We start from the raw sequence: 7,864 nt of genomic DNA, 5'->3' as shown, positions 1-7,864 counted from the left end.
CGACATTAGGTATGTTCTGTTTGAGGTTTTCCGGACTGAGTTCAGTGATCTTGATCATCTTTGACGTAATTCATTTGAGCGGTCTCTTGACGTCCTTTACGTGTTCTATATTAAGTAGGTATGTTTAAAGACTGTTTAGATTTTTATTACTTTGTAATAATACTTTGCGTTGTAACTAAAGAATAACTGCAGAATAAATATTATCGCAGCACATAAAAGTACGTCATTGCAAAGAGCAAGTGTCCGATTACAGTAGTATTGACATTAGTTATAATGTGATGTAATAAATGTTAATTTACAACTTCTCGTAACGTCTTAGTTTCAATTTTAAGTGAGTGTTTTAAGACAAAAGGAAATTATCTGGGGCAAATAAAACCAAGGAACGATTACACAAGACCTGGCTGTATGCTGTGCGTGTCTTCGCGTATTCGTTGTTAAGCGAATAGAAAATGTTATTTGTTTTGAGGTTATGTTGTTGTACGTATTTATTAAGTTTACCTGCAATTATATCTATGTATCGTGCTTTGGTTATCTGCCGTTATGTCTAGTTTTAGTGAAGACTATATTTTTTCCGTAGTCAGCAATGTAGCTTCTGCTTGGAATATTACAAATTGGACTTATGCAAGGCGGGATTTCGAGGCTAAGGCGCAAAATTACTTCGGTGTTCTCATTCCGGTAGTAATAACTAGTGGAGCGAATGAGGCGGAGATTAGTATTCCGTTGGTATTGAAATTGGCTCCAATAGATGAGCGGTTTCGTGTAAGTGGGGCATTAGCTGTAATGTTCGCACGTGAAACTTTTATGTACTCTGTTGTGCTATCACAGTATCACAAGTTGTATCAAAAATATACGCTAACCGAGTACATTGCCCCTAAATGCTACTACGTGTGCAGAGACCCCGGAAGAGAAGTATTGGTGATGCGAGACATGAGATTCGAGGGTTACCAACCGTTCCTTAACAGCATGTTTGTCGATTACGACCACATGGTAGTTGCATTGGAGTCCTTAGCCCAATTTCATGCGTATTCATTCATTATGAAGGAACTTGAAAAGAGCACTTACGATGAAGCAATAAAAGTTTGTCAGCCCGTAAGTCGAGAAACGCATGGGAGATTTTTGCAGGTTTTGCAAGATAGGTTAGATAAGGCCCTGCTGAAATTTGAGGCTACAAAGTACGTACCTGTATTGGAGAACTTGAAGAAAAACTGTGCAATTTTCATCGAGGATTTTTCAAAAACTGACCGCACCTGTATATGCCATGGAGATTTGTGGAAGGAGAATATTTTATTCAAATATAAGGTAAAACTGTTTACAAGTATCTTATGTTTTTACATTTCTGAAAGTAATTCCGAAATTCTTAGAAATTACACTTAATGAAACAGAAGGTAAATTTCTTACAATGAAGGGGTAAATCGTAGGTCTAGAGCTCAGTAAAACATTATTAAAATATATACGGTCAAATGTTTGTATCAGAGGAAAGCAATCAATGATATAATCCGGTAATATATCTGCCCTTGCTCCATTGCGAAGGATGGAACTAAAATAAATCCAGATACAAATGACCCCAATAAAGGGAGGGCTTATTCGAGGAACCAGCCAGGAGTCGACAAATGAACTCTATTCGTTCCCGAGCACACATCGAAACGAGCTCCTTTTCATACTCTACCAAATGCTCATACCGGTACTTCATCTTTGAGTTTTATTAGCCAGTTAGGGCTACTCCTAGTTTTTTTTATTACCTATGACTTTAACTTTGGCTTTATCGATGTTCAATTTCTCTCATTTGCGAGCTGTTATTCCGAAACGGGCTCTTTGATGTTGGATTTAAATCCAAATGGTGGTCAATGTTTGGGCCCGAGTATTTTGCGACTAAAATTAATAAGTAATTGAACTTTCGACTTAGAAGTGGTGTAATAGTTAGATTAATAGTGTGCACGTTACTTAAGGTTGTGGTTTTTTTTTAATGCGAGTGGTTTCTCTCACTCCATTTATATGGCTAATTTTATCGCGCGCGACACGGTCATAAAATTGTCTTGACACGTGTGAGTTCATAAGGGTAACCTAATGCGAGTTGGATATCGCAACTTGAGTCCAGTTATGCTATATTTCCTTTTCAGAAAGTTATTATTTGCCTTATAATCACACATGTCTGTGGCTATAAGGACGCCTTCATATTAGACGCTTATAGAAGCGCTAGAACGGCTAATTTACTACTAATTTTCATACCATATCTAGACGGGCTGTCTCACTGTCGTGAGACGCGCGCCACTTTTATAGGCAGTCACAATTCGTGAAGTAAAACGTTCGCGCGGCTGCTGCGCCACAGTCGCGCCACACAGCTCTTCTATAAGCGTCTAATGGTCTTAAGGCCACACATTCCCTACGAGGGCGCGCTGTGTTGGATACATCCAATACAAGACACACGTTTACGCGCAATGTACGCGTACAAACCTTAATCTAATAAGCGGACTGTTGAGAATATATCTTTCATCCGATTTGGACGTAGTTAAGCAAAAATAATCCAATCCACAAAATTAGCAAAAATGAGTTATATGTACCAAACGATTCCCAAGGTCAACCTCTTAGATCAGCAAAAAAATCCAACATATAAACAAATAAATATCTCTCGAGTTACATGAGATTATAAGTTTTGAAAGTAAAACAAGAGTGAGAAACACTTTTAAACTTCATTTAATTATGACTTAATAAACTTACAGTATATTATTTACAAGGAGATAAAGACGATAATGTAGTTTGGAGATCTTAACGTTTATAATATGGCGCGAGGGTCGTTTTAGTAAAGAACAAAATTGAAATGGAAAAGTTACATGCGCAAATGCAAAGTTACACGATAAAGTGTCCTAGAAAATTGTGCATTGTATTACTATACCTTTGTTATAATGGATGAGTGAAATGAACATTGGTAACTTTTTGTAAAAACATACAGTAAACTATTTATTAAACAAAACAGCCTCAGAAAGTTTTCTCATAAACATGTGAACTTATAACAATGTGTGTGAGTAGAGGTCTCAAAAATAATTACCCGGTTTGCAATTTTCGCCTGCCGCTCTTCTCGTTACATTTTGCACATTTTATTTTCCATTTGGGAAATTCTCAATGAAATTTCCCTTTAATGGTGACGGGGCGGGGTGTGGCAGAAAATCAGTAGAACGAGAACTGTTCTGTTCGCTCTCACTTTGCATAATAATATTTAAATCTTTTAGCGGGTTCACCCCCCGACTAGCGAAAATGTATTAATTAATCTCCCAGAGGCTTAGCATATTTTGTTCAGGGTTGAGCAATTTGAACGACATTCTCTGTAGCATTGTTATCATTAGGCTTGTCATCTAGTTTCTGTATTAAGTATAGGTAACTAAATAGCATGGTGGACGACAACCTAAACCTTTGCGTTATAGGCGATCTGTGCTGAGCAGTGGGACATATATGAATTGATACTATACTTAATAAACAAAACTCGCACACACTCATAGCCCCGCATTAGGGAAATCCTGTATCGCGGGTGCCATGGAAACACACATAGACATCCACAAATTACACCCAAACTCATGAGAGAAATAAATGTAGGCCATACAATTATTTCTCTCGGCCCGGGACCTCTGCGTGCTAGTCCAGCATGGTAACCTTTCGGCCACAGAGGCAGTTAATATAAAGTTACAGTTAAGTAAAATAAAGTGAACCATGTCACTAGTATGTATAAAGTTTACATTTTATCACCAAAGTCACAGCCAGTTTCGTCTGTGTAGGATTTTTATAAATAGTTTGTGGCGTCGAGCTATTTTGCAGTAAAGGTAAATGGCTTGTAGAAAGTCAAGTAAGTGTAAGTAAAATTTTCTACTTTTGATTTTACGAACGCACGAAATCAAGTCAATTCACGTTCAGGGTCTTAAGTTTTAATAAAAGCCAAGCCAAGGCTGTGGACATTGCACCTCGCCATTTTTTTTTTTTGGAAAATATTTGACAGTATCTTTCATGGTGTAGTAAGCTGTCGAAGAGATTGCATGCAATGCACCCTAATGCTTCTATGTGTGCAGGGACGCCGGCAAATAAGCATTACTGTTATAGAATATGTGTTTTGAAGGTTATCAACCATTCGTCAACAGTATATTTGTTAACCACTGTTATATGGAAGTTTCTTTGCAGTCTTCAGCCCAATTTCATGCTTGTTCATTCATTATGAAGGAATGTGATAAGAATAACTCTGAACAGCTATAAGATATACTTTGAGCTCATGAAACACACATTATGCAAAACCTTAGAGAATTTCAAGAACACATCACATGACCCTTTGTTCAAAAACTTGATTGAAAACATTGTAAACTTTGTCGAGCAATTTCTTCGACTCGGTACACTATTATTTGCCACGGGGAGTTATGGAAGGAGAATATTTTATTTAAATATGAGGTACTTGGCTGTATGTCACATTGTCTGCTTGAGTATTCCAAGTTTTTAGTGTAACACTTAAGGGCTGAGATCTCACCTTTACGTTGTTAAAATACCACCAATATTAACGACGCTTTTCGTTATCTTTTCTTGGTGTGGTGAAATTAAAAGCACATGAGATTTTTTAACTTACGTCTTAAGGTGACAGGCGCAGTGGCGCTAAAGTTAAAGCTCGGAGCGCACTGCAACTGCTATGGGCAGGTTAGTCCCGTCACTTGATATTATAAAAAAAGTTTATATAGTGGTAGGTCAATTTTTAGAAAAGAAAAGTCTTTCGTCCGCTCGGAGATTAAACGCTTGCTACACTACCCGAATTTAAGGTACCCTTTACACAATCTTTTTTTTTTATATAAAAAAATAAGTGCGCATTTGATCTCAATCTCACCTGATGGAAAGTGATGATGAGGAGTCGACGATGTAACATGCTCACGTAAAAAATGCCTATTCACTCTCACCTTGAAAAGGTCCAAGTTATAGCGTTCGGGGAACAAGTCCGTAGGCAGGGAATTCCCATCTCTAGCCGCTCGCTATATAAATGTGGAAGCGAAACGCTTCGTGTGGATCCTGGGAATATCCACGACATAGGGGTGGATTCTCAGCCCACGTTTAGTCCCCCGATGATGGAAAGGAGAAGGCATCAAATCCAATCACATTATGCAATTTCATCGCACACTCTCCGTGATATGTCCTGTAGAATATCGATAAGCAGGCAACTTTACGGCGATGTTCAAGGCTCTGCAGGTTCGCCTCCACTAATTTCGAGTCACCTATAAGCCTCTTGATACGTTTATCTATTAAATCCAAGGTGGCCAGTTAGTATTAGCAGAGCCATCCTATGAGTGGCAGCAGTACTCCATACACGACCGGATTTGTGTTTGGTACAGCTGAGGCAACTGTACCGGTGTGAAGTAACGCCTCACTTTGGAAAGGATGCCAAGCTTCCTGGCTGCATTTTTAGCCATGGATTCAATGTATCTGCCGAAGTTCAGACTGGACGACAAGTCCATTCCAAGTAGCTAGAGACGGTCGGCTTTCGGTTTGGATACATCACGAAAAGTCGGAGTCAGGTGAAAGGGACTCCGTTTTGTGGAGAATAGACACGTCTGCGTTTTGGTAGCATTAAATTTCACAAGATTACGTGTCAAATTCAAACGACTAACCATGAACTCTCGACAAGCCTGGATTTCTTCTACACTGACCCTTGCATTGGTCAAGTACCTTAAGGAGGTGAATTAAGAGGTACGGTCCCTAAGGAGACTTATCTGTAAATATATAAGTTAATATGAGTGGCATCCTAACTAAGGGTCGCGCTCACACTTCACGCAGGGTCTTCGAAATCGGGACTACCCGATTACACTAGTAAAAAGTCAAAATTTTGGTAACAACCTGCCTAAATGGGTTCCTTGCGCGTTGACCCCCCATTAACGTCTCATGCAAGTCCTTTTTTTTTCGCTGACATGCGATCTTTGTTGGATGTAGACCATTTTGGGAATCATCGACCTAAACGTTTTCTCTAACCCGTGCCCAGTAATAAGTCGTATATGAGTTGATGAAGATGACCATAATGAGATAGAGAAGCAAATTTTGTACATATTCATGTTATTTTTTGTTTTTTTTTATGTACTTAGAAATTTTTGTATGAAATTTTTTTTTTATTATTTCAGGATAATGTTCCAACATCGGCGTGCCTCATCGACTATCAGAACGCTTGCGTCGCCTGTCCTGCTTTCGACGTGCTGTACCTCATCGCCAGTAGCACAGATACTGCGTTAAGAAAGACACATTTTCGGCACATGTTGGATATATACTACGATAAGTTTAGTAGTTCTTTAATTGAGGCAAAATTAGATCCTAACAAATTATACCCACAAACATCGCTCTATTCGGATTTGCAAGTTGTAGGTCCAGCGTGTTTTATTATTGCTAATACAGCTTTGTGGCTGGCGAGTGGCCTTCAGGAAGACGGTCATGTTAGAAGTATGCGTGTTTGGAACACAGCAGAGGAGAAGGCCATGGCACTTAAGAGTTACAAGTGCTTGATTAAAACCCTTATTGATGACTTTTATTCCTACGGTTATTTATGTATGTGTGGCAAGTCGGGATGTATGCATAAGCCAACGTCATAAGAGTAAGAATAGTTAGCACAAAGTTCCTGTTCAGTCTTCAATTTAATCAAAAACCTTTACACAATACAGCCACGCTCAATTGTACCTAATTGCGAACTTAAAGGTGCCTATACATTAGCTCGACTTTTTGACGTTCGACAACGTATTTTTTGTCGAATTTACATTACCACGTGTAACGTACAAATTAGGTACGATGTTGTAGCCATTAAAATTCCCGCGTTTGTGCGAGAATTCCCCGGAAGGCTCCTGTTTTTTGGCTTGTATCTGGTTTGTATGTTACACAATTGTCATAAAGTTAATTATGCTGTGGTTGTAAAAATACGCTTCCATTCCATTCCGCGGCAATGTAGATTGAGCCTTAAACGTAAATGTCTACAAATTTTACTTTACACTAACAGGTGACAGTAACTATCGTCAAAAATCGAGCAAATCCGTAGTTCCCCATATAAAGGTCGAAAGCATCCGCGTAAGTCCACCGGAATTTGTGTGAAATAGGTTGGTTAAGTGTTTTACTCTCACATTATTTACAATATTATCCAAACTTCTTTGTTGTTTTTGAAAAGTTACACCTCTAAAAGATTACACAAGACTAAGTTTAAATAAACCAAGGCTTTAATCTACGAGTCTTATTAAAATATTTAACATTGAAGAAGTACATCACGGACATAGTCACGACTCCAATATACACGCTTGAAGCGCATTTGCGATTTCAAGTCGAGTCACGAACTGTGAACGTCTCAGAGTCGTATTCTAGAACTCTACTCAATGCTCAAGTCAGGATTGCACTGGAAACACAAGCACTGGAAATACAACCCTAAAGGCAGGGACTTGAGTATGATTTCTAGTGCTTTGAATCATACTCAAGTCCTGACTTAAGCATTGAGTAGAGTTCTAGAATACGACCCTTAGACTCAATGCATACTGGCGCAGAGTCGAAGCGTCGCGAAGCGTCATGTTTTTCGCCTATAGCATATTCATCTCTATTTTCCCATCATGAAGGTACAAATTTGTGTTATGCATATAAGGAAACGTGTGTCGGCGCGTGACGCGATTGACGCCAACCAACCACAGTGTGACCCAGGCACGCTAATGCGTGCAACATCCGCGACGACGCGCGTCGTTATGCGTTGTACTTGAAAAACAGGACGCGACGCAACGCTTCGACTCTGCGCCTATGTCAATTAAGCATGTGATATATTGATAACGTTGAGATTTTTAAAATTTTTAAATATTATTCACGCTTGTCATTCTCCATATTAACATATGTTTTTAAATAC

The 7,864-nt window shown here is 38.9% G+C and overlaps 1 protein-coding gene across 1 annotated transcript; it reads left to right on the top strand.

Annotated features, from left to right (window-relative positions):
• The first annotated feature begins 629 nt into the window (after positions 1-629).
• Positions 630-7,405, top strand: LOC113239469. Its single transcript, XM_026476494.1, has 2 exons — positions 630-1,299; positions 6,126-7,405. Exons 1-2 carry the CDS (start codon positions 781-783, stop codon positions 6,585-6,587), a joined length of 981 nt encoding a protein of 326 aa, XP_026332279.1. The 5' UTR covers positions 630-780; the 3' UTR covers positions 6,588-7,405.
• Positions 7,406-7,864: the final 459 nt, after the last annotated feature.

This window comes from Hyposmocoma kahamanoa, unplaced genomic scaffold (genome assembly GCF_003589595.1).
Source record: "Hyposmocoma kahamanoa isolate Upper Pololo Valley unplaced genomic scaffold, ASM358959v1 99879, whole genome shotgun sequence".
Classification (NCBI taxonomy): domain Eukaryota; kingdom Metazoa; phylum Arthropoda; class Insecta; order Lepidoptera; family Cosmopterigidae; genus Hyposmocoma; species Hyposmocoma kahamanoa.
The sequence above is the reverse complement of the archived record's forward strand: the minus strand, read 5'-3'. Positions and strand labels throughout refer to the sequence as shown.

Bases quoted from the DNA above. Each gene is read 5' to 3' on its own strand.
- LOC113239469 (XM_026476494.1), top strand. From the start codon at position 781: ATGTTCGCACGTGAAACTTTTATGTACTCTGTTGTGCTATCACAGTAT. The intron at 1,300-6,125 runs GTAAAACTGTTT...TTATTATTTCAG, and splicing joins ATATTTTATTCAAATATAAG to GATAATGTTCCAACATCGGC.